The sequence below is a fragment of the Nelumbo nucifera genome, chromosome 1 (assembly GCF_055504915.1).
Source record: "Nelumbo nucifera cultivar China Antique chromosome 1, China Antique-T2T, whole genome shotgun sequence".
Classification (NCBI taxonomy): Eukaryota; Viridiplantae; Streptophyta; class Magnoliopsida; order Proteales; family Nelumbonaceae; genus Nelumbo; species Nelumbo nucifera.
The window spans coordinates 188,198,394-188,224,672 of record NC_142649.1 but is presented as its reverse complement, the minus strand read 5'-3'; the positions used below and the strand labels follow the sequence as shown (position 1 = coordinate 188,224,672).

Below are 26,279 nucleotides of genomic sequence, written 5' to 3'. Positions count from 1 at the left end.
GTTAAAGAAAAACTTGTATGGGTTGAAACAAGCACCAAGGCAATGGTACAACAAATTTGATTCCTTCATGGTTGATCATGGGTACACCAGGACCACTTCAGATCATTGTGTATTTGTAAAGAAAATTTCTGATGGTGATTTCATTATTCTCTTGCTTTATGTTGATGATATGTTGATAGTTGGCCATAATTCTAACAAGATTGACAAGTTAAAAAAGGAGCTTAGAAAGTCTTTTGCAATGAAGGACTTGGGACCAACTAGACAGATTCTTGGTATGAAGATCTCTCGAGATAGATAAAATGGAAAGTTATGATTATCCCAAGAAAAAATATATTGAGAAGGTTCTTGAGAGATTTAACATGAGCAATGCAAAACTAGTGACTACTCCACTTGCAGGTCATTTCAAGCTCAACACTAAACAATATCCTACAAGTGAGAAAGACAAAGCAAAAATGAAGAAAGTTCCTTATGCTTCAGTAGTTGGTAGTTTAATGTATGTTATGGTGTGTACGAGGCCAAATATTGCTCATGCTGTTGGTATAGTTAGTCGGTTTCTCTCTAACCCCGACAAAGAACATTGGGCAACAGTAAAATGGATATTCAAGTATCTCAGAGGTACTTCTCAGTAGACCTGTTCATGGGCCGGGCTCGGGCCGGGCTTTTAGTGTTCATTAACAGAAAAATAATAGGCCCGAGCCCAAGCCTGGCCCGACCAATGGGCCTAGAACTTGGGCTCGAGCCCGGCCCTGATAAAAAGCCTGAAGCCCGAGCCCGAGCTCGAAGCCCGACCTAATAAAAGAAAATCAAAATTTTCCCTATTCAAATAGACATTATCTATTTTAATTCAGGTGTTTTTCCCCTATTTAAATGAACAATGGGCCTACAAGTGAATCAACAACCTTCTCAAATCAAAAAATTTATTCAAATGGACATCACATAGGGTTTTTACTTAGGTTTAACTATAGGTCAAGCCGGACCGGGCTCGGGCTGGGCTATTTTGGCTAAGCCCGACCCCGGCTCGAATTTTATGCGGGCCAGGATTTTTGGCCCGAGGTTAAGCCCGCGGGCCAAAAAGCTTGTTCAAGCCCGTCCGGGTGTCGGGCCGGGCCGGACCGGCCCGTCGGGCCACCTGGCCCATGAACAGGTCTACTTCTCAGATATGCTTATACTTTGGGAATGCTAAAGTCATGTTGGATGGGTACACAGATGCACACATGGCTGGTGATGTTGACTATCGAAAGTTTATTTCGGGATACTTAATGAATTTTGCAGGGGGAGCAATTTCATGGCAATCCAAACTTCAAAAATGTGTTGCTTTGTCCACAACAGAGGCTGAATACATTGCAGCCACATAAGCTTGTAAGGAGATCCTATGGTTGAAGAAGTTCTTACAAGAATTGAGGATGAAGCAAGAAAGATGTGTTCTCTATCGTGATAGTCAAAGTGTTGTCCATCTCTCTAAAAATACAACTTTCCACTCAAGATCCAAACACATTAATGTAAGGTACCATTGGATTCAGGATGTGTTGGATATGAAGTTGATGAATATTGAGAAGATTCATACTGATGAGAATGGCGCAAATATGTTTACAAAGTCCTTGCCTAGAGACAAATTTGAATTTTGCAAAGAAGTTGCGAGCTTGGTGAAGCCCCCCATATAAGCTAGAGGGGGAGAATTGTTGGGTGTGGGTCCAGCCCATATGAGGGGCCTACCCCACCTTTACATGCTCCCAAAAAGGAGCTGTATAGTGGAAGCCAAAAAGGCTTCCACCTTTTTCATTTTTGGTATGCTCTCATTCATAACCACCATAGCAAGACGTGAAGGAGAAGAAAAACAGAACTAAAGGTTTTCTGGGCTTTGAGTTTTGTGAAGAAGAGAAGAAAAGGCTGGTTCATATTCCATTCAAGACCAAGTTCGGAGGTGTCTTTCAAGCCCGTTCTTGATGAGATTAAGTGTTGGAGTTAAGTATCCTTCTCCAGTTCAGATTTGTTGTTTCTTCCTTCTTCTCAGTTTAGATTTACAGCAACTTGGTGAGATCTAAACCTCTGTCTTTGTTGTATCCACCTTGCATTTGGTGATGTTAATGCTGTACTTGTGAGCCAAGGATTATTTCCTTGATGTTTATAAGCCTCTAGTTGCAAATAGAGAAGACTATTGTACCCATTAATTTCTGAATTAGTGGAAGACTTTTACGGACCATAGGTCCCATGGTTTTTCCCCATTTTTGGGGTTTTTCATGTAAAAATTCTGGTGTGCTATTGTGTGGTGACTGTTATATGTTTTTTTGTTACTTGGCTGAACTGTTTATTTGTTATCGTTGTTGTTTGCATACCCATTTCACACACAAACTTAGGGGAAAAGTTCTTGTTGTCCTGAGATTGTTTTTTTCACTCATTTTCTGCTACTGTAGTGTATCTTCCCCAACACGTGAGACTACGTGGTGTTTAAAATTCTTTTAAAATCCAATATTATTTCCTCCTTTGTCTTGAATTCATTTTCGAGAGAACCTAAAAAAAAAAAAAATATTATTCATTTTCAAGAGAAATCGAAAAAACATTCTTCATCATCTCTTCCAACTCTGGGCACAACGACGATGAACTGGCATTGACCCTCTCCTCCTTTAGCCAAGTCCCTTCTATTTTACCCTTCTCTTGATCACCCCAACACCATTGTTAGTGCTCGTCGGAGCTGTAGTTTCAGATATTGTTCCGTTGGCTGGAGCAATATGTTCCTCTCATTTCTGGTGGTTCTTCTGACTCACCAGGCCACTGTAGCACCTTACAAATTGATTAAAGCAAAGACTCTCTAGATTGTATATCCTCTATGTTTTTGCATCGAGTGACTCATCACACTGTCTTTTCTTTTGATTTCTTTTGTTCACAAATTTGACACGCAGTTTCTACAAGCAAAGAAAGCACATTGACCAAATGAACACCAATGAAAATTTTGAAGCATATAAATACATAGTCTAGTCGGTTTTCTGAAATGAACCTAAAGAGATGTCGATAACCCATTCATACAATGACTACAAATAATGAAAGCTGCAAAAGATGCATAGTTTTAAATTTAGTGAAGTGCCATTTTAGCTTCAACGAAAGCTATAAAAGATGCACGACAATGGGGTTCGGGGTGTGAAGGACGCATTGAGATAGAAATTTTAGGGTTTCACGATTCCACTCCATTGTGGACAATAAACCTAGAGAGATTGGTACGTACGATTGACATCAAGCACAAATACAGATCTCAGAAAGGAAAGAGGAAGAGATCGGTACTGCGACTGAGAGAAATGTCCCAATGGCAATAGCAGGTCATAGTTATAGAGAAGCGGCGTCTCCATTCTCCTAGTGCAGACTGGGAAGCATCTGGACGAACCCCGCGGTCGCTGTACTAAGGCCTCCCTTGCTGAAACCTCTAACATATTACATGATGTAGATCTTCATCCTATATGGTTGGGATGTTTTGGTTTAGTTCTATCAAGTCTGCGTGAGCATTCTATGATGGCAATCATCGGAATCAATTTGGGGAGTGGGTTTTTGAGTTTGGTGCTTAGTTTTACACAACTAGGTTATATGCAAGTTCATAAGAGTAGCACCAATAACTGAGATCCGAAAAAAAGAAAGAAAGAGTGATGACCGGAGAAGTTGGATGGAGTTGAAGTGTTGACCGAAGAAGTGATAGATAGATCTCCAGAAAGACCGCCACATAATGAGTGTCCAAAAGATCAACTACGAGGTCCCACTACCGTTTCGAAGCTCTAGAGAAACCCTAGGGCAGAAATAGAGAAGGTACAACTAGTATAGTTGTTTAGAAGTCTACTTCCCTTCTCAAATTGCCCTTGCTGGTGTTGGATATTACCGGTGACTGGTCCAATCATAAAAGGGTACTTTTTAAGACAAAATTGTCTCTCCAAACGAAAAGGGCATTTTTTACCATAGAAGGGTAAAATAGTCTTTTTATCTTGTTGTTAATGGAATATTAAAAGGTACTAACGTAAGGGAAGCATTAGTCAATTGTCAAAAACAATAGGGGTAGCGTTAGTCAATTTTCAAACAGTAAAGATACACTTAGTCAATTAGCTAAACCATAAAGGTAATTTAAGAAATTTACCCTATTCTTTAACCAACAAGAATATCCCGGATGCCACTTCCTTCTTATTCTTGGGGTCGAGAAGGGCAAGGATAAGATTCTAACAATCCATCTCAAAAAGAAGATGAGTGTTGGGTGGCATTTATAGAATCCTGGCTAGCTTTACCCCCTCAAATCTCTAATAACAACGCCACAAGAAAGTTATTTGCATCAAAAGAATTACCTTTACCCACCCAATGTTCAGAGGTGACCAAAAAGAAACCGCAGAATCTTGTTTTCAACCTGCCAGCAAGCTTGCAAGTTTGACAGCGAGCATACCATCCCCTCCTAATAAAGCTTTCTTGTTAATGCAACAAGGGATAAAATGAGGTCTTGTCATTTTTCTCAAAGAACCATTCAACCTAAAATCTTAAGCTGTTAGGTGAGGCCCTTGAGTAGGTTGATGTTCTCTAACATGCCCCCTCACACAAAAACCCATTGGGCTTGAAGTGTGAACAAGCACAGGCCCACTCATACTTTGTGTTGAAACTTAATTAATTATAATGGGGTAATGAGTATGGAACACTAGACCACTTGGTCAAAGTGGCTCTGATACCATCTCAAAGAACCATTCAACCTAAAAGCTTAAGCTCTTAGGTGAGGTCCTTGAATAGGTTGATATTCTCAAACAATTTCAAACACAAAATTATTTATACTATTCCATATTGCCCATATAGATTTAAATCCACATTTCACAATGGGAATGGGAAAGGATTTTGAACATTGTCTTTTTGCACTCTCTTGAAAGCGAAAGCACAAGTCCATCTGTACTCTAAAATCAATATACTCATAATAGAAATCAATTCTAAGGCCAAGAAGTATACCCCCCAAAAAGCATACACTTCTTACAAAAGAGTATGACACTAGAGCATTTGATTCTTCCTTATCTATACTACTAGTAAATTTGCACATGCCAATTTTAGATGATGAAGATAGTAATATACATCCAAATTATTTTAAATTTTGTATATATTTCTATATGTATAAAACAATTCTATATTAAAGATGTCCCAAGAGTTTTATACAAAAATTATGTATTTTTTGTATTTTTTATGTTTTTGTTCTTCTTTAATTTTTATTATTTAATTATGACATAAATGGTTTGACCCATTTGATCAAATGGTTGACTTGCTAACCCACCACCTAGACAAAAGGACAATTTAATTTTTTTTTGGTTCAATTTAAAAAAAAAGAGATTTTTATTGTTAAAACTATTGGATATAGTTATAATAACAGAATTTATTGGTGAAAAATATCTTAAATATGTCATTTAATGAGAGAGAATGGGCATTGGCACCTCAAATATATGACTTAATGTGAGGGATTTGAATAAGGTGAAAAATAATAGTTCAAATAACATTTTCCCTTACAATTAAAAAGAGACTAAATTCAAATTACATTTTTGACATTTTTTATATTTTCATATGTATAAGAATAATTCATATTTATGACACTTGTTTGTGTTTAATATGACAAATATACAATATTAGATATGTGCCCAAATGTTTTTATTGCAAAATTTATGTATTTTTTTATTTGATCTCTTTCTTAATTTTTATTATTTAATTATGACATCAAATATTGACACATTTGACGTAACAGTTGAACTGTTGACCCTAACCAGATAGGAAATCAATTTCATTTTTTGGTTGGTTTTAAAATTTGTATTTCATTTTCATAATCAATAAAAAAATTCTTCTTTATGACTATTTAATATGATTAATATAAAATATCAAAGAAATGGCCCATTTTTCTACATTTTTTATTTTGTAAATTTGTTTCTATTTTAAATATTTTATTATTTAACTATGACATCATGGATTCACCCAATTGATTCAAATGGTTGAATTGGCCTACCCACCACTTGGATGGAAGAATGATTTCTTTTTTTTTTTTGTTAATTTTCAAAAAGGATATAAATTGCTGAAACCTCCGTTGAAGTTTTTAAATGTTGATGCAATCTCCCATAAAATTTGGTAATTGCAATTGCCTCCCCTGAACTTTCTAATACAGCTGCAAGTAAACCCCCTCTCTTAGTATCCTCTAACAAGAGGCATACAAATGTCCAAAATACCCATTTAATAACTATTAAGGCTAGTTTTTGCATAACAAACAATATAAACTTTATGAAAAAATAAAAGAAAGATTGGAAGGGCTTGGGGTAGTGATTGACATGAAGGGGATATTTGGAAAATAAACATTTTAGTCAAAGTAATTACATGGTTATTTTGGACATTTTTATGCCTCTTATTAGAGGATTATAAGAGAAGGGGTCTACTTATACATGTTAGAAAGTTCAGGGGAGGTGATTGTATTTACTAAACTTCAGGGGAGGTTTCAACAATGGTCATGGTTTCGGCATTTTACCCTTTAAAAACATGGGTTTCATATTGTTAAAAAGTATTTAATAAAGATATAATTATTAAAATCTATTAAATAAGAATACCTTAAATAGAATATTTAATGTGAGAGAATGTGAGTTAATACCTTAAATATAAGACTTAATGAGAGAGGATTAAATAAGGTGAAAAATCCTAAATGATATTACATCATTAGCCCTCAAAATTAAAGAGGGACTAAATTCAAAAATATGTGTACTTTAGTCAAAAAGAAAGTTCCACACCGTTATTATTATTTGATATGTCAAATATATGATTTAAAAATGTTCCCAAAATTTTCTTTAATTTCTATATTTCTTTTTGCATTTTATCTATTTCTTAATTTTTATTGTTTAATTGTGGCAACATGAATTGGCCCATTTGACCCAAAATGGTTTAATTTCTTACCACTGCCTAAATAAAAACACTATTTTTCCATGTAGATTTTAAAAGTGTAAGTTTTTATGTTGTTGGAATTATTAATTTATTATGTATGGATTTAATTAGTGGAATTTAGTCATGAAAATAAGTTAATGCTTGAAACATATGATTCAATAAGGGTGAATGTGAGTTAATACCTTAAATGTGAGATTTAATGAGAAGGAATTGATTGTATTGAATAATAGTAATCAAATTACATTTTCTACCCTCATAATAAAGGGACATATTTAAAAAAAATGGCATATTTTAGTAATAAAAATTCCATAAATTTTAGAGGCTATTCATCTTTTAATAGTAAGTATAGATTATTAAAAGTACAAGGTGTGAAACGTTTCTTGACTAAAATGCCCATACTTGCGTATTTAGTCCATCCCTAATTATGAGGTTGAAAATATAATTTCAATTAATTATTTTCATCTCATTTAATGCCCTATCATTAAGTCTTATATTTGAGGTATTAACTCCTATTCTCTCTTATTAAATCCTCTATTTAAGTTATTTTTCACTAATAAATGTTACTAATTAGATCTATGTCAAATACTTTTAACGATATAAACCCATACTCAAAAATAAAACCATGCTTTATCAAGGTAATGAATAAACAATTCAACCATCTGAATGAAACTGGTCAACCCATGAATTCATAGTTAGATAATAAAATCTGTAAATAGAAATAAATATAGAAAATTATAAAAATGTAAAAAATAGACACATCGATGAAATTTTTTTAATCAAATTAAAAAAGTGTGATAAACAAGAATTATTTTTATTAATGATGAAAATGAAATACATAATCTAAAACTAACAAAAAATGAAATTATTTTCCTGTTTAGCGAAAATCAATAATTCAACTTTTGGGTAAAATGTGTCAACCTTTAATGTAATAATTAATTAATAATATTAAAAAACATAAAAACAAAAATGAGAAAAATATATAAATTTTACAAAAAAACTAGTGTACATAACAAAATTATTTTTACACACAGAGAAATAAAAAATATAGAAAAATTGAATACATTTATATTTCTATATTTACCTTACTATTAAAATATGAATAAGATTGTGAAACTTTCTTTTGACTAAAATACTCATTTTTTGAATTTAATCCCTATTTAATTGTGAGATTTAAAATGTAATTTGAACTTCAACTTTCACCTCGTTTAATTCCCTCTCTTTAAATCTTACATTTTTTATAAATGAACAAAAAAAGATACACTAAGAAGATAAAACATTACAAAAAGAAAAGTTCAACCAATCTAGTAGACTTGTCAATGATGCCCAGATGTTTACGTAATTGGACTTGGATTTTTCAATCTGCATTCGATTAATAATGATAAACAAAAGAGAAACATGAATTTTATAGAAAAAATCTGGATACATTATTATTATCATTATCATCGTCCAGAATTGCCACGTGCAAAGCACGTGCACACTTACTAGTCTTTACAAAGAGGACATAGGGGTGAGTACACCTATTCACGGGCCGGGTTTTTTGTCTCTATATTAACATAAAATATTCAGGCCCGGGCCCGACCCTCATATAAAGCCTAAAGCTTGGGTCGAGTCTGAAGCCTGATTAGAAAAGTGGAAAAAGTTTCTTTTTTATTCAATAAAAAATTGATTTATTTGTATTCAAAGACCTCTAAACCCAAAATAATGAAAGATCTCACTTTAACTTGAAAAAAGAGAAGAGAAAAAAAAAACATATTATATAATATATAATGTGTTATCAAGTTGGGCTCGGGTATGGGCCAAACATTTTTGAGAAAGTCCAAATCTGACCTGAAAAATGTTGTCTCTAGTGTTTTGGGCCTAAGCTCAAACCTATAGGCCTAAATTCATGTCCAAGCTTGACTTAAAACAGATCGGGTAGGGCTGGCCTATCTGGATACCTGATCCATCAATAGGTCTAGGGGGAGATAATAACAGTCATTCTCTTCCACAGAAATTGGTTTACAGACAAGACCTTGTTTGAACTTTTCCAAAGAAAGGACACTTAACTTTCTTTTAGACAAGATGATGCTAGTAGATTGTATGCCAAAACTTCTTTTGGATTTGGCCTTTGTTCTTAATTGTGCATTGGACTTTCGAGGTTTGGACTATTTTTCTTCATTTGTTTTGATTATTCCTTGATAGCGATTAAAATGAATATATTAGGGTACATTTGGTTTGTGGGAATAGGGGTTTGGAAGTGAAATCAACCGATTCCAATTCCAACCATTTCGTTGAATGGAATTTGAATCTTGACTCCCATTCATGGTGGAATGGTATTTCTCCATTTGAGAGAATGACCATTCCCTCCCCTTCCCTTGAGAGTGAATATTTCATTCCAACCAATTCTGATTTTGATTTTGGTTTCCATTTGAACCAAATTGGCAAGAGAATAGACCAAACACTTAGCAAACCCCCTACTAAAATTTCTCTTAAATTATCTCTCCCACCTAAAGTTCCTCCTAAAACAACTCTTAATCTATATTACATGCCCAATAAACCAACTAAAAGCCAAAAAAATGTGATTAAATTTGTTAGGGTAGTTAAATTAGTTTGTGAAATATTTTTGATGTTTTCAATAATTATTGATACTATTGAATATTATTCAGTAAATATCAACACCTAAACTATAATTTTTTTTTGTAATTTTGGTAAATTGGAAAATTTAATTACTAAAAATTACATGCTGAAAATGACTGATTTCGGTAATTTAATTTTAGGATTTTTTGAAAATTAATTATTGAAATCAATAATTACTGAAAATTGATAATTAATTAAAATATTAATAAATACAAATTTATTAATAATAAATTATCGGTAAATTTTCATTGAAAATTTTATTTCAATAAATATAAATTTATTTTTACATTTTCAGTAATTTTGATATTATCAATTATTTTTTAGCAACATGTAGTTATTGATATTTTTAGTAATTTTAGTTAATTTATTAATATTTAATGATATTATCTTATTATAATTAAATTTTTTAGCAATTTATTTTTATAATCGAGGTTGAGGCGAGGTGTGGACTTCACTCCCCCTCCCAATCCCGGTCCCCAGGTATTCCTATTAATCCCATCTCCACTCTATCTCCACTAAGGCAATCTCCATCCCCATCCCCACTTGGTCGGGGGAGGTTGGAGTTGAGATGGAGCGTTTGATATTAGATTAGGACAAGATTGATTAGTTAGAGACTGTGTTAGGTGGGCTATGTCTTGAGAGTTTGAATATGCTCCTCACACCGACCTCACAGCATGTACCACTCGCATATCAGGAATATCTCCCATATTTGTGTGTTATTATTATTTATGGGATGTGGCTGTGAGGAGTTCACATCTCCCAATTTGTGTATTTTTTCTTCTATAAATTCTCATAGCGAGGAAGCCCCTGCTTCATAGGGGCAAAATTTAAAAATGCCATTTGGAGATACAACTTTTTTATGCCTATTTGGAGAGATACAATGGTTTTAGAAAATGACATGGAAATAGAACCGTTCTGGCCACTGGTTTTTGGGTTGACGGTTTAACCATCCGGTTTGAACAGATGGTCCGTTTTGACAAAATTAAAAAAAAATAAAAAATAAAAAATGGCCAAAACAATTGAATAGGTTAGTGGATTGGCGGTTCGACCACCCGAGTCAACGGGTCATTGATTGATTCAATGGTTTTTTGCTATGGACTGGGTTTGGGGTAAAACGGAACCGGTTTCTTGAATAGTTCCTAGGCCAAATGGTCCGACCGCCCGGGTCAACAACGGCTCGAAAACCAAGCGAGATACAATAATAAATTAAGTTATATTTCTTAAAATAAAATAACTATAACTATATTATTATGAATAATAAACAACCATATAGAACCAATCTTGAACCGATTATTTAAGTGGGATCAAATCATTGACCTCATTATATTGAAAACAATAGTCAAAATAATACTAATTTATTTTTATGTTAATAAGTTTAAAACATTTTTAACTAATATTATCTTATTGATTATTTATTAAATTTACTATTTAAAACATGAAACATGATAAAAAAATACAAGAAAGATAAAAAATTATATATTTCATAAAATGTTTGGTTCTTGACCTGAATCAATTTTGGCCAAGTAAGAACAAAAATCAATCCAATAATTAATTAAGACAAAATCATGGAACAAAAACTGTTATAATTATGTTTAGTCAATTTAGTTCCATTAGGATACCCAACCATTGGTTCAACCCTAGTTTTTGTTAAAATAAATAAATAAATAAATAAATAAAAGTCTATTGGGATGGGACTAGTATAGGCTATCTCAAACCAAACCCAACCCGTTGATAACACTAAATATTGGGCTTAAGGGGAGAGAATATATAATTTGTTAGAAAATTATTTATAAATAAATAAATAATTTAGTAAAATAAATAAATAAATGTTTATTGAAATCTATCTCTTAATATCACATCTCTTTTATTCTGTTGATTTATTTTATTAAAATAAATAATTTATTTAATTTTATTAAATAAATAAATGTTTAGATAATAATAATAAAATAATTAAATGAATAAATAAAAGTTGAGAAAGAAGAGGAATGACATTTTATTTATAGGATGTCATAATCGTAAATAATTGTATGTGGCTCTACTTAGCTTTCAAATGCCATTGAGTCAATTATAAAGGAGATTTGTCTTATATATGGCATTGTTGTTATTTTTGAATATTACATAGGTAATTATATAGGGAGGTTTGTCTTATATGTGGCATTCTTGTAATTTTCAAGAGAAAGAGAGGTAGGAGAAAAGAGAGAATAAAGAAAAGAAGGGAGAGAGAGACACGTGTCAATAATTTAGAGAACAAAAAATATATATAAGTGTCAACCTCACAATGTTGTCGTACACCCTCCCAATGCTTTAAGTATATAGGTAGATGTATTATCACATTTAGTACTAAAACCTTTTCAACTTTTCTTATATTCTGAGTCCGGATTTCCTACCCATGATAGTTCTACCTACACCTAGGGTTGTTAATGAATTCGGTCTGAGTCGGAACCACCTGGAATCAGAATTGACCCAACACGAAATGTTGAGGATCCTGACCCAATAGGGTCTATAATTTTTGGACATGAAACCGAATTGATTAGTTCTTGGAACAATTGGATCTGACCCGATAGACCCAAATATAATAAATAAAAAATAAATATTTATTTTAATATATATTAAATATTATATATATAATTTATTTAATATATTACACATTTAATTTATATATTATATAAGGTCAGGTCTGAATCAATTTGGGGCTAGGTGGAAGCGATTCCGAACCAATAATAATGAGAATCCTATATTAGGACCCAAAACATGGGGAGATGTTCCCAATGCACCGGGTGCTTTATGGGTAGGCGTGGGTAGAAGATCTAGAGTCATATTCTACATGGTGTTAAGACAAAGGTTTGAACCTAAGGCCCTTCAACGTGTTTTCCGTATTTCCGACAGGTCTACTCTGCACTAATGCTTTACTTTCATTCTTTTAAAATAAGGTAAATTACAAAGACCCCCTGTATTATGGGATCTGCGACAAAGACCCCCTTATACTATGACCATGAGACAAAGACCCCCTTTCTGTTAGCTTTCCGTTGAAATTTGCCATTGCAATATTTTTTAATCTCCATACTACCCTTGCAATAAGGACGATCGAGAGAAAAACAATGTTAATCTTCTCCGACCTCACGATACATGAACATCGCGATAATCCCTTCTACACCAGATTCCTTCACATTTCTCTCTCTCTCGATTTCTCTTCTTTCCCTTCCCCTGTCTCTCCTCCCCTTTCTTCTTCTCGCTTTCCTCTGTTTTCCGTTCCTCTCGGCCATAGCCGCCACAACTCGTTGCGGATAGAGAAGAACCATTGTCCTCTTGAATTGATCTGATTCATTTGCCAAGAGATGATGTTAGGAGATCCCAAGAAGAGACAACGGGTGGGAGGTAGTAGTCACCTCTCCACCTTCTCTGATATCGAATCCCCCATGCTTGATGACACCCTAACTGAGATCTCCCAAAAACCCTTAGGGCTTCACTGTCTCCACGTTCCTTCGTCTTCCTGTAACTTCAAAAACCCCTCCAACGTCGATGTCATTCTCCACCTATACCTCGAATCCTCCCCTTTCAGTCCGAACCCCGACTTAATATCCTCTGTCGGTTCTATTAATGAGGATGACATTCAGCTCCACCTCCACTCTGATATCCTCCGTCGCTCTAAATACTTCTTCGCTCTTTTGTCCGATCGATGGAAGAGGAAGTCCGGCGATGATTCATCAGATGATTTGGATGGGATTCTCTGCCTCAATTTGAAAGCTGCACACTCTATTGGATCCATTCACTCCCATCTCACGGTCCTCCATCTCCTTTATACCAATGATTTCTCCACTATCATTGGTAGTGCCTCCTGCGCTCTGGCAATCCTTCCAGTCACCCATGAGCTCCTCTTTGAGGACTGCATTAGAGCTTGTGTTTGATTCCTCGAAGTTGTACCATGGAGTGAAGAGGAAGAAAATATGGTTCTAAGTTTAATTCCTAATGGAGGGTGATTTGGCCTGACCTCATAATGGGGGGACATGTGGACATGACTCGACAAAAGTGACAACTCGGCATGACAGCCTGGCCGCAACTCGGCGTGATGAGCTCGCTAGAACCCAGCCTGATAGCTCAGCATGGGCAGAAATGAACACCTTCGGAGAGCAACTCAAGATCCCAGCGGTTTGTATTGGATGGTTCACTGTCCCCCTCTCTGCGGATGGAGTTCCCATTTTGAACGTGCCTCAGACAATGGCACCCGTGAACGCTCCACTCCCTTCCACGGTTGGAACAACCTTCATCGAACCCCCCCTTGTTCCTTCGGTGACCGCCCAAAACCAGCTTGAAGACCTGGTGCAATGCATGCGAGCTTTGCAAGCTCAGATGCAACAGGTCCAACAGTTCCAACTATATCAGTAACAAGTGCTGCACCATGTTTCTTAGCATCACTACCAGCAACAGTTTCCTCCACTGCCTCAGACCCAGCAACCGCTTCCTCCTCGACATCTGGCCGTGCAACAAACCAGGCCTCGCCGTCAGAACGAACATCCTTCTCGCTGGGGAGAGACCTCTCAGACCCAGAATCCTCTCAAGAGTCAAGTTTCATCCCACGGGAGGAAGGAAAGACTAGTTACCCCAGCCTCGCTGCGTGCAGTCAGGTCAGGAGGGTCCCAGCCTACCAAACCTGTGTCACCTCAGCTTTCTGAGTTCGTGGCTCTGCTTGTGGAGAACCGGTTCGAGGTCTTGGCCACAGACTCCAGGCAAGATCCCTCTATCCGCAGCCATCACTAGCAATCTGTCCCCCTCCCTATGAAAACTGTGCTCGACAATACCGAGGCCAGTAGCAGCAATCCAGAGCCCGCAAAAAAGCAACGGAGGCGTCGCCGAGCTCGCCAAACTGCAACACACAACCTGCCCGAGCTCAAGGGTAAGGAAAAGGTAAGCTCGGGCGAAGTGAAAGCCACTCCGCTCCTCTCTGTACCATCCCCTCTGTCTCCAGAACTCTTAGTCGTCCCAATGCCCAAGGACTTCAAACTACCTCCCCTAGACAAATATGACGGATCGTTCAACCCGAATGACCATGTTGATGCCTTCCAATCACAGATGCACTTGGCAAGGGCCAGGGAGTCTGGCATGTGCGTGACTTTCTCCACCACTTTCAAAGGAGTTGCCTGCACATGGTACAGAAACCTGGCGCCCAGGTCAATAAGAAGTTGGGCGCAGTTCGTGCAAGTCTTTACCTCCCATTTCGTCACCAGCAAGTGGTGTCCGAGAACCCAAGAGAGCTCCTTGGTATAGTCCAAATGGAAGGAGAGTCTATCCGCAGTTATATCAAGCGGTTCAATGATGCTTGTTTACAGATACCTAACCTGAACCCCGCAACTCAGCTTACTGCGGCCAAGAGAGGCATCACACACAAAGACTTCAAGTGGCACGTAGTTGTTAATCGGCCCAAGACGGTAACTGAGTTCCTTAAGCTTGCGGACCAGTTTATAGGGACAGAGGAGGAAATCAACCAGAAGTGGGTGAGTAGATCCCTGAAAAAAGAAAAAGAGAAGCCGAGTCCTGGACCCAGGGGGACAGCAACAAGAAAAAAGATCTAGCTCGGGGGGCAAGGCCATGTCAGCCTTTCCGAGCTCCACCAGCAGAGAGGACAGACTACACGCCCTTGAACGCGAAGCGGGCCGAGATCCTTATGGCGATCAAGGATGGCTCGTACGTGAAGTGGCCACCCCGGATGAAAGGGGACCCTAATGTAAGGAATAAGAATTTGTATTGTAGCTTCCATAAAGATCACGATCATAGTACCGAGAGTTGTAAAAACCTCCACGACGAGATAGAGGAGCTCATCCGTCACGGATACTTAAGAAATTTTGTACAGAATTATAATAATAATAAAGCAGGTCAGCAGGGGGAGCAAAGTAGGGATGCTCCCGAATCTAGTAGCAAGCAAGCAGAGCAGCTACAGAGGCAGCCCTCGGAAGAGAGACCAGTTCGGGGGACTATCCATGTGATCGTTGGAGGATCGATCATCGCGGGCTGCACCTCGGCTGCAGCTCGGACATCAGCCCGCGAGGTCGGAAGGGAAGACCAGAACCCCCCGAAGTGGCCAAGGATTGAAGACCCGATCTTCTTCACGGAGGATGATGCGCGTGGGGTCCACTACCCCCACGATGATGCTCTCGTCATGAAGATAAGGATCAACGACTTCGAAGTCAAGTGTGTCTTCGTCGACTCCGGTAGTTCGGCGGACATTCTTTTCAAAGTGACATTCGACAAGCTTCAGCTCCAAGAAAGCGACCTCAAGCCTTCAAGTACTCCCTTGGTGGGCTTCAACGAAGAGGAAGTCAGGCCCCTGGGGAGAATCACTGTACCTGTGGAGGTCGGCACGTGGCCTATCATAGTTAGGCTCAACCATGACTTCTTGGTGGTCGCGACTCCCTCCCCGTACAATGCCATAATAGGTCGGCCCATCACCCAGGCCCTACGTGCGGTGGTCTCCACCTACTATCTGGTGATGAAGTTCCCTATGAACTTCGGAGTTGGGGTGGTGCAAGGCGATCAGCTTGAGCCTCGCAAGTGCTACGTCGCCGCTCTCAAAGGGAAAGCCAAGGTGGCAGACGACCTCAAGCTGGAGTGACCTGCGGAGTAGTGCGAGGAGCGAGCTACACCCACAGAAGAGACTGTCTCCGTCCCGACTTCGACAGAGGACCCAACTCGGACACTCCAGATCGGCGCTTCAATCGAGGAGCCTCTGCGATCCCAACTGGTAAGTTTTTTACTTGAAAATTTAGATGTTTTTGCATGGTCCGCGATAGAGATGCCCGGCATAGACCCAAACATCATTACTCGTAGGCTAAATACTAATCCTGTAATTAGGCCCGTTAGATAGAAGAAACGCAACTTAACCCCGGAGTGCTGGAGAGCAATTGACAAGGAGGTCGGGAAGCTCCTCGTAGCCGACTTTATTAGGGAAGTCCATTACCCGAGCTGGGTGGCCAACCCCGTTTTGGTAAAAAAGGCTAACGGTAAATGGCGCATGTGCATCGATTATACCGACCTGAACCGAGCTTGCCCGAAGGACTGCTTCCCACTCCCTAGGATCGACCGTCTGGTGGACGCGACCTCAGGGGATGAGTTGCTGAGCTTCTTAGACGCCTATTTGGGCTACAACCAGAAAACACAACCTTCATAACTGAGCTCGGCCTGTACTGCTACAAGGTCATGCCCTTCGGACTGAAAATGCCGGGGCAACATTCCAAAGACTTGTAAATAAATTGTTTGAGCCGTTAATCGACAAGAAAATAGAATGCTATGTAGACGATGTGGTCGTCAAAACTCAGTCTTCAAATGACTTAATAAAAGATTTGCATTTTGTTTTTGAGATTTTGCGTAAATTTAATATGAAGTTAAACTCAAACAAGTGTGTTTTCGATGTCACCTTGGGTAAAATCCTAGGTCACATCGTCAGTCGGCGTGGCATTGAGGCCAACCCAGATAAAATTAAGGCCATCCTATATATGAGACCACCTCGGAAATTGAAGGAGGTTTAGAGGTTGAATGGCCGCATAGCCGCTCTGAGCCGCTTCATGTCCAAATCAGCAGATCACTGCCTGCCTTTCTTTAAGGTGATTAAAAGCAAAGGCTTTGAATGGATCGAAGAATTCTAGCTCGCGTTCGATGAGCTCAAAAATTACCTTGCCAGTATCCCGGTCTTAACCCAACCCGAGGAGGGTGATATTTTGGAGTTGTACCTCTCTGCAAGTGACGAGGTGGTCAGCTCGGTACTGATAAGAGAGGTAGATAGGGTCCAACGACCTATCTACTATGTTAGCAAAGTGTTGCAGGGAGCAGAGACGAGATATCCAGAGATTGAAAAATTGGCATATGCTCTAGTTATTGTAGCTCAAAAGCTTCGTCCATATTTTCAGGTTGATACTGTCATCGTCCTCACCAACAAGCCTCTGAGGCAAGTCTTGCTCAAGCCCGAGGTCTCCGGTAGGCTGACAAAGTGGCCATCAAGCTCAGCGAATACGACCTCCAATACAAGCCGCGAACTGCTATCAAGGCCCAAGCCTTAGTTGACTTTGTCGCGGAATGCACTTTCAACACCAAAGTCCCCAGGCCGGTCGAGCCCGAGGTCCCCAGGTCGGATGAGCCTGAGGTTCCCAGGCCGGTTGAGCTCGAGCACTGTGAGGCAGCAACCAGTGTGGCTTCTCTCCTAGTTAGATTGAACCTGAGTTGGGATGAGGAGCCCTGGATCCTTCATGTGGATGGCTCATCCAACTAGCAGGGCAGCGGAGCTAGAATCGTTCTGTATGGGCCAAGTGGGGTGAAACTGGAGTATGCATTACGATTTGAGTTTGCGACGACCAACAATGAAGCGGAGTACGAGGGGTTAATAGCCGGGTTGGCTCTAGCAAATGAAGTGAAAGCCAAGCACATCGTCATCTACAGTGATTCTCAGCTCGTGGTCAACCAAGTTACTGGTGAATATGAAGCTTGCGAGACAACCATGATCGCCTACTTAGCTAAAGTCAGAGAGGCTCTACTTGACTTCTAGTCTCATTTCATCAAGCGAATCCGGAGATCTGAGAATGCTAAGGCCGATGCCTTGTCCCGGTTAGCCAGCACCAGTGATAATACCATGAGAACCGTGTATATAGAGAACTTGCCTCGGCCTAGCATTCTCGGGGGGGGGGGGGCAAAGGAGGTCGCTCCTGTCGTTCAAGCAGAGCCGAGCTGGATTGATCCACTTGTGAGCTTCCTGCTACATGGGACCCTCCCTCCATATCGCAATGCCGCAAGAAGGGTAGAGCGTTAGGCGGCCAAATACGTCATAATAGATGAACGACTGTACCGAAGATCTTACACGCTCCCCTATCTGCGCTGCTTGCGACCTTCCGAGGCCGAGCTCGTGCTCCGCGACACTCATGAGGGCCTGTGCGGCGGACACTTTGGGGGTAGGGCTCTCACCCAGAAAGCGCTACGACAGGGATACTACTATCCAACGATGAAGGCAGACGCGATCGAGCTCGTCAGGAGATGTGACAAGTGCCAAAAGCACGCCAACATCCACCACCAACCTGCGGTCGACCTGAAGTATCTCACCAGCCCGTAGCCTTTCGCACAATGAGGGATCGATATACTTGGACCATTTCTGACAACGACAAGGCAGAGGAGGTTCTTAGTGGTGGCAGTTGATTATTTTACTAAGTGGGTAGAAGTTGAACCTCTCACAACGATCACAACCCGGAACTGCGGAACTTCTTCTGGAAGAGTTAGTGTGCCATTTCAGACTACCCCGAGTACTGATCTCCGATAATGGTAAGCAGTTCGAGGATATTAAATTCTAGAACTGGTGCAAAGGTATGAGAATTCAACAAAACTTCACCTCGGTGGCGCACCCTCAAGCAAACGGCCAAGTGGAGGTCACGAACAGAGCCATTCTCCGCGGACTGAAGGCATGCCTCGACCGAGCTAAGGGAATATGGGTAGACGAGCTACCCAGTGTACCATGGGCTTATCGGACCACGGTGAAGACCGCAACAGGCGAGACCCCCTTCAACCTCACTTATGGCACAGAGGCAGTCATCCCAGCCAAGATCGAGATCCCCACGCTACGTCTAGAAGTGTACGATGACAAAGCAAATGAAGACGAGCTACGCACCAACCTCGACCTACTTGACGAGGTACGAGACATCGCATACATTAGGACCGCAGCCTACTAGTAGAGAGTAGCTCGGTACTATAACACCAGGGTTAACAAGCGGAACCTCCGCGTCAGAGACCTGGCTCTTCGTAAAGTTATGGTGCTTGAGCCCGGTGTTGGTAAGCTCGGGCCAAATTGGGAAGGACCTTACCAAGTCAAGCGGGTGTTCGGGGAAGGAACACATGAGTTTGAAACCCTAGAAGGGAAACAAGTACCTCAGGCATGGAATATTGTCAACTTAAGACAATATTACCTATAATTACCTGAGTGGACCATAAGTTGCTCCCAGGGCCTAAGGGCCAAAAAGCCGAGCTAAGGACCTCGGCGCCCAGTTGCCTCTTTGGCACGGGCGAACTCTAGGAGAGCGGACTATAAGTTGCTCCTCGAGCCTAAGGGCTAAAGCTATGAGCTAACAAAAGACCTCGGAACCTCATAAGACCTAGTTGCCTCGTTGGCATGAGATAAGTACGTTTAATGCCAAGGCACGAGCAGCTCGGGTGTGAACCCTATGATGCATAGCCCGCCCCGACATACAACTAGTTGAACCCGCTAGGGGCAACCGATGTCAGCTTAAGTAGCCCGGGGGCAGACTGTTCGGGTATATACCCTACTATGTTGCTCACCCCGGTGTACATCCAGAAGTTACCCCTACTAAGTATTGGGAGACAGTTCGGGGTAACAACAGTTGAGAGATCCCCACTTCGGGTACTTGGCTTGATGGCCTAACACTTCAGGATAACCCCTACACCCATCAGTCCGATCAAAGAAGGATAATGGCACAAGAAGGTCAAATGCACAACACTTAGCAAAAAAAAAACGTATTTCATTATCAGTTTCATTACAATGAGTTCAGTACAAAAAGAGAAGGAAAGAGAAACTGAGCTCATGGGCTTAGAGTACAAAGGCTGAGACTACTCATCATCATCTTTGGCAGAAGTCTCCGCAGGAGTGCCAGCTCGGTCGGCAGCCTCCTTGATGTCAGCGACTTCCTCCTCCTCCTCAGAGTCCGGGTCCTCGGTGGCTAAGCGGGCTACCTCTCCTGTGACCCGCGAGGTAGTGATAGCGCTTACATCGAGTTGTGGGAATTCACGCTTTATCAGCCACTTGCTGATCTTGAAGCCCTTGCGGTAGGCATCTACTATTACCCCGTCGAACTCCTCCAACTTGACATAGTCTTGGACAGCCTTGGCCTTGGCCTCCTCCATAGCGCCAAGAAGGATCTCAGTTCGCTCCTTAACGTCAGCTTCGAGGTTCTCGACCTAGCACTTCAAAGTTCCCTACTCTGACTCAAGGTTCTCCACCTTGCATAGCAACTCCTCCTTCTCGCGTTGCCACTCCTTCTCGCACCGCAACTCCTCTTTCTTTGACGACAGCGACGTAACTAGCTCCCTCTGAGCCAGCACGTCGCCCTCTAGCCAGTGGATTTTTCCGCGAGCTAGTTTCAGATTGGAGTGGGCTGAGTCTTCGACAGCCAGCGCTCGCTTTAAATGCTGCTCAGATTGGTAGGACAGGGCGTGCACGACATTGTTCACCTGCCAAGAGAATGCCAGAGGGCGTCAATAAAGCAAGAATTGTAGAAATTGAAGTCGAAGTGCAACAAGACTTACCACCATGCAGTGGGTAGCCGCTCGAGCTCCGAGCTGAGTGGGTGTTAGCTCGGCCCAACTAGAGACCTCCTCGGCACACACAACCCCTTTGCTCTTCCGGAGTCTATACCGTGGGTTCAGAATACTCCGGGCTGGTGCTCGGGCTGATCCCCCACTTCTCGAAGTAGTGGTAGAGGTCTCAGGAGCGGGCTCCGTAGTTGTCTCGGGAATGGGCTCCGCAATCGCCTCGGGCTCCCGAGGTGAGGGGTTCTCCGACTCCTCCAAGTTAATCACTGGAGGAGCATCAGCAGGTCGCTCAGCAGGCCGGTCGGGCTCGGGAGTAGAAGCCCGTGGAGATTCAATACATGCTTTCTTCGCAGCTCGCTTCTTTCTCCCCTTCATCTTGCCAAAGAGTTTTTCTGCGCTGAATTTCTCCATGCGGCCTGCAACAAGAGTTCGACGTCACTAATACTACCAAAAAGTAGAAACTGGCTACTGAAGGAAAAAATACTAACTCTTGACAAGGCGACCTACCGGGACTTATACCGGCCTCAATGAGCTTGTTCTCAGCGAGGTAGTCATTGTAGTCGAAGCTGAGCTCCACCCAAGATTGAAATACCTCACTTGTTTTCTTGTCCAGCCTAATGCCGGAGTCTTGAATGGCCACCCTCCAGTGCGTAGGGAAGGGCCACCCTGCAGCGTTACGAACTACAAAGTAGTCTCGTTTCCAGGCCGGGACTTTACTAGGAAGTTTGTGTAACAACTTGAAGCCCAGGCAGGGGGAGAGGTAGTAGGTCTGCCTGTGCTCGGGGAGAATGCTAGATGCATTCTTCTTTATTGATAAGATAGAAGAAAATATGTCAAGATCAAGAGGAAGGGCGTAGTCGAAACAGAGGGAAATTGTACCGACCACGTTCTGGACAGAGTTCGGGTGGAGTTGATCTATGGTTACATTGAAGTGATTCAACACTTCAACAATGAGAGGGTGCAGTGGAAGGCGGAGCTCAGCCGCGAGCTGTTCCCCGAAAATTATGATCTCATCATGACCGTGTTCCCAAGGGAAGTCACCCGTAGGAAGGTGGTAAGTGTACTCCCTAGGGAGGTTGTATCGAGCTATCAGGCCCCTAAGCCTGTCTACCGTCATGGTAGAAGGACCAAACTTATTCGGTACGCGACCTCGATTAGAGGTTGATGTCGGGTTACCCGAGGTCCTCCGCACCTCGTAAGTGGAATGTGCCTCGGAGGCACCTACTTGAGCCGTGGTATCCACCTCGGGTTCATTTGAGAGACTTTCAACTGGAGCCAGGGCACCCACCTAGGGCTCATCTAAGAAATTGTCGAAGCTATGGTCTGACATAGCTACAGACTGAGAAATGGGCTAAAGGAAGCTAACTATGAAATTGAAAAACTGGAAACAAACTGAAAGGAGCTGGGGAGACTCACCAAGGAAACACAACCGGACTAGGAAAGTTAGACGAGTTGAAGAACCTGAGCTAAGGACTTTTTGCGCGACCTCAAGGTGAATGCTAAGAACTTATGGCAGGGAAAAATGACCCAGGACCCCCACTATTTATAGCCGCTATGCTCGGGCATCAACGGTTGGATGCCCGAACTCCGAGCCAAATCCACCCGTCGTACCGTGAACTCCCCGCGCTGGGTCAAGACCCCTAGCACGGGGAGTGGGGGGCAATTGATGGAGGGTGATTTGGCCCGACCTCATAATGGGGGGACACGTGAACATGACTCGACATAAGTGACAACTCAGCATGACAGCCTGGCCGCAACTCGACGTGTGGTATTTAGGTTACCCCGAGCTCTCTCCCAAAGGGGGAGCGCTTCGAGGATTCTCCAAGTGAGGAGCCCTGAGCTCCTCCCAAGTGAGGAGTCCCCGAGCTCCTCCTCAGTAAGGAGCCCCCGAGTTCCTCCTCAGTAAAGAGCCCCCGAGCTCCTCCTCAAGAAGGAAGCACCCCGATCTAAGATCCCTGGGTAAGGAACATCCCGAACTGAAGGCACTTCGGGTAAGTTCGCCAATAGGTTCCTGCCCAAGCCTAAGTAACCAACTCAAAGACTTACTTTGGGCGGAAGCACCTCGATATGTCAGTAGTAGCTTGGTACCAGATAACTTGGTGTATCGCCTGACAACTGTACCTGCCAGATCTGGAGACTGCACCCACGTCTCTGGCCAGGCGGCGTCGTGCCTGCCAGGCTCTGACAAGCGTCCCCTGTCTGATAGGGCCGTACCCTGCAACGGTTACCTATGCCCACTACCTCCGGTCTGGCAGTAACGGCTACGACAGAGAATCAGTGGCAGTTACGCCAGAATTGAAAGGGCATCAGTATAAAAAGGCCTTGATCCTCAAGGGAAAGAGGGTAATTGATCTCGCGCTATCTGCACTCTTAGCTTTCCTTGTATTGTCTGCAATTCTCTCTTAGAGTTCTAACTTGATCGTCGAAGTGTTCCCGCCGGGCGAGCTCCCCGGGAGTCCTTCTTCTCCATCTCAGGTAGTCCGTTGCCAGGTAGGAGCCAGGCCATCGCTAGCTAGGAGTGACCGAATCGCACTACATCAATTCCCTTTCTTAAGGAAGAGTAATCTCGGGAGCTTCTTGCCAGGGTTTCTCCCGCCTATAGTGACTCATCGGAGGACATGCTCCATGGCTTGATAATTGCAGCCATTCATAGCTATCCCAACATGGCTTTTGTAAAAGCTTTCGTGGTGAAGCTTCTGAGGGATTTCTCATCGAGGGATTCCGTAAGGAGGATGTTGGATCGAGCATTTGAGACAAGCTTGAAGATTGTCAAGGAGTCGTTGGAAGAGAATTCAAGCCCAGATTTTAGAGGGGATCACAACGAGACGGAGGCAATTCAGCGGTTGAATCTGCATACAACCATGACTAATGGGAGGCATCTACTATGGCTGGTCGAGAGGATGATTGAATTGAGAGTGGCGGATAATGCAGTGAAAGAGTGGAGTGACTAAGCATCATTCACCGCCAATTTGCAAAGGGCATTTCGTGATGATGCATGGGGGAATATAGTTCCAGGCCTTCCAGCTATCATGCTTAGATGCACCTCCAAGCTTGCTAATGTCGTTGCTGCCGGGTCAATTTTAGCTGCTAAGCAGGTACTAGTGCAATTCAGAACTTTGTTGCATGCACACTTATTTTCTATAGAATTGTTGTTCAATCTGCTTTTTAGCTGTAGGTTTCTTGATGTTTCTATATTTTCTACTTTTTTCATAAACCGGGCAACGCTTGTGTCTGGCGGATAGCGAGTAGCTGATCTCTGCCGCCACAATTCTGGTGCGGACACTCAATAGAGAAGAACCCGTTGCCCTCTTCATGACTCACTGACTTCCTGCAACTAGGGCACGGCTTGATCTCTGCCATGGTAGCTGCACTCGTTGTCGTCGTCGGAAAATTAGAACCAGAAGCCTCAGCCTCTGAAACCACAATCCCGGCACTTGGTTTAGTACGCCACCTGAAAACAAGACCACAATTCTGGCACTCAATATAGAAGAACCACTTGCTCCATTCATGCCTCAATGGCTTAGTCTGATAACTAGAACTAGAAGCTGTTGGGTGTGGGTCCAGCCCATATTGAGGGGCCCACCCGTGGCAAAGTGGTTACCACATTTTCGGTTTGTTTTTTTGAGTGGCGTCAAACTAGTAACCACCGAATAGAGAAGAAACAAAGAAGAAAGAAAAAAAAATATAGAAAACCAAAAAAAGAGTTTTTTTCTGGTTCTTTGAGTTTTGTGAAGAAGAGGAAAAAGCTGGCTCTTGTTCCATTCAAGATCAAGTTTGGAGGTGCCTTTCAAACCCGTTCTTGATGATATTAAGTGCTAGAGTTAAGAATCCCATTCCAGTTCAAATTTGGTGATTCTTCTTTTTCTCAACTTCTCAGTTCAGATTTATAGCAACTTGGTGAGATCTAAACTTATGTTTGTGTTGTATCCACCTTGCATTTGGTGATGTTAATGATGTTCTTGTGAGCCGATGATTATTTCCTTGATTTTTGTAAGCTTCTAATTGCAACTAGAGAATACTATTGTACCCATTAATTTCTGAATTAGTGGAAGACTTTTACGGACCATAGGTCCTGTGGTTTTTCCCCAATTTTGGGGTTTTTCACGTAAAATTCCGGTGTACTATTGTGTGGTGATTGTTATCTATTTTTCTGTTACTTGACTGAATTGTTTACTTGTTATTATTGTTGTAGGCAAACCCATTTTGACACATAAATTTGGGGGAAAGGTTCTTGCTGTCCTAGGATTGATTTTACATTCATTTCTACTACTATATTGTAACTTACCCAACAGAAGCCTCAGGCACCGCTACAGGTTGAGCAAAGGCACAAATAGAGTTGAACGTGCATGGGCATAGGCACCCGATCGAATACCATACTCATGCCTCTCGGTGGGTTGGGATAAGACGCTCCACGCTTTGGGGATATGCTTGAAGACGCCCTCAGCAACAATAGAGCTATTCTTGTCGGGGTGAACCTTGAGAGACATCCTCTTGTATTGCCTCTTGATCGTTTCAGTGTCTACAGATGCAACATTGGCGATGTTGAGAAGCGTGTGCCAATCCATGTCGTCGTTCCTTGTCCTCTTCTTTGTAGCAGCGAGATGGACGTTGTAAGTAGTGAGGAACTGATCAATGACCTCCTTGGTGGCGTTGACATGCTTGATCACGCCTTCTAGGCCTTGAACTTTTCTTCCGCATTGTGTAGGGCTCAACTCGTTACGCTACAACGAGTTGTGGCGGCTTTGGCCAAGAGGAACGAAAAACGGAGGAAAGCGGGAAGAAGAAAGGGGAGGAGAGAAAGGGGAAGGGGAAGGGGAAGAAGAGAAATTGGGGGAGAGAGAAAAATGTTAAGTAATCTGAGGTAGAAGGGATTATTGCCGCCGCTATTCGTGTATCCTAAGGTTATGAAAGATGAACAGTGTTTTCTCCGAATTGTCCTTATTACAAGGATAGTATGGGGATTAAAAAATATTACAACCATGAAAACTAATGGAAAGGGGGTCTTTGTCTCATAGTCATAATACCAGGGGTCTTGGTCGCAAAAGGAGTCTTTGTCACAGACCCATACTACACGGGGGTCTTTGTAATTTACCCTTTAAAATATGGTTTGTTAGTTTTTGTTTCTTCTCCAATTTGTCTCGATTTGCAGTCATTCCATCTATCTCTTTCAAGTAGTGTCCTGCTTTAAGAGATAAATTCCTCAAATTTTCCCTCGACCACATGTGGAAAGCTATAAGCCTACCTTTTATAAGGCTTGAAGCTAGCAATCACAATACCTTAGTACTGCATACAACAACAAGTTGCAGTCATGGTGACGATCTTGAGATCAAAGTGTGCTTTGGTGGCCACACGAAACGAAACTATCAACAGCTTGTTGTCTATGTCGTCTATCAATTTCATCTCTCCTGACACCTTCTACCTTTTGTTTTCTTATATTTCTGGCAAGTTGAATCTACACATGGCTCTCTTGTGGG

The 26,279-nt window shown here is 41.6% G+C and overlaps 1 protein-coding gene and 1 pseudogene across 1 annotated transcript; one reads left to right on the top strand and one right to left on the bottom strand.

Moving 5' to 3' along the window:
* Nucleotides 1-12,851: 12,851 nt before the first annotated feature.
* LOC104596286 (BTB/POZ domain-containing protein At1g63850-like) lies at nucleotides 12,852-23,980 on the top strand (annotated as a pseudogene).
* Nucleotides 23,981-24,012: 32 nt separating this feature from the next.
* On the bottom strand, nucleotides 24,013-25,370 carry LOC109114620 (uncharacterized). Its single transcript, XM_019197559.1, has 2 exons — nucleotides 25,117-25,370; nucleotides 24,013-24,256 (listed from the first exon to the last, which is right to left on the bottom strand). The coding sequence occupies exons 1-2, from the start codon at nucleotides 25,368-25,370 to the stop codon at nucleotides 24,013-24,015; spliced, it is 498 nt and encodes a 165-aa protein (XP_019053104.1).
* Between the last annotated feature and the right edge of the window lie 909 nt (nucleotides 25,371-26,279).